The sequence below is a fragment of the Penaeus monodon genome, chromosome 32 (assembly GCF_015228065.2).
Source record: "Penaeus monodon isolate SGIC_2016 chromosome 32, NSTDA_Pmon_1, whole genome shotgun sequence".
Taxonomy (NCBI): Eukaryota; Metazoa; Arthropoda; class Malacostraca; order Decapoda; family Penaeidae; genus Penaeus; species Penaeus monodon.
This window is the reverse complement of record NC_051417.1, coordinates 18179207-18179481: the sequence shown is the minus strand read 5'-3', so window position 1 is coordinate 18179481 and position 275 is coordinate 18179207. Positions and strand designations below refer to the sequence as shown.

Sequence of the window (275 nt, the reverse complement as noted above, 5' to 3'; positions counted from 1 at the left end):
GACGTTTCTAAAGTTTATAATGTCAAAGTGGGGGAGAAAAAAAATCCAATACAAATTAGAAAGATACTTACCTTTTGCAGCAAAGATCCTCCACTGCCAAAAGAGACATTTGCTGCAGACCAGCCATGATTCTTCAAATTTTCTAGAATGCTACCTGCAGATTAAAATAAACTTTTAGTTAATATTAACATGGATTTTACATCAAAAAAATAAATAGGTCCAATTCAGTATATATAAATATATCATGCAAAAAAATAAGTAATTTCTTTGGAACT

At 29.5% G+C, this 275-nt stretch overlaps 1 protein-coding gene across 2 annotated transcripts in view; it reads right to left on the bottom strand.

Annotated features, from left to right (window-relative positions):
* LOC119593700 (nicotinamide phosphoribosyltransferase-like) overlaps nt 1-275 on the bottom strand; it is a gene marked incomplete at its 3' end in the record, with an annotated part of 46779 nt that overhangs the window by 5942 nt on the left and 40562 nt on the right. For both annotated transcript variants that reach the window (XM_037942661.1, XM_037942659.1), the window contains 1 exon segment: nt 72-154. In XM_037942661.1, the coding sequence (XP_037798589.1) occupies nt 72-154 (83 nt within the window).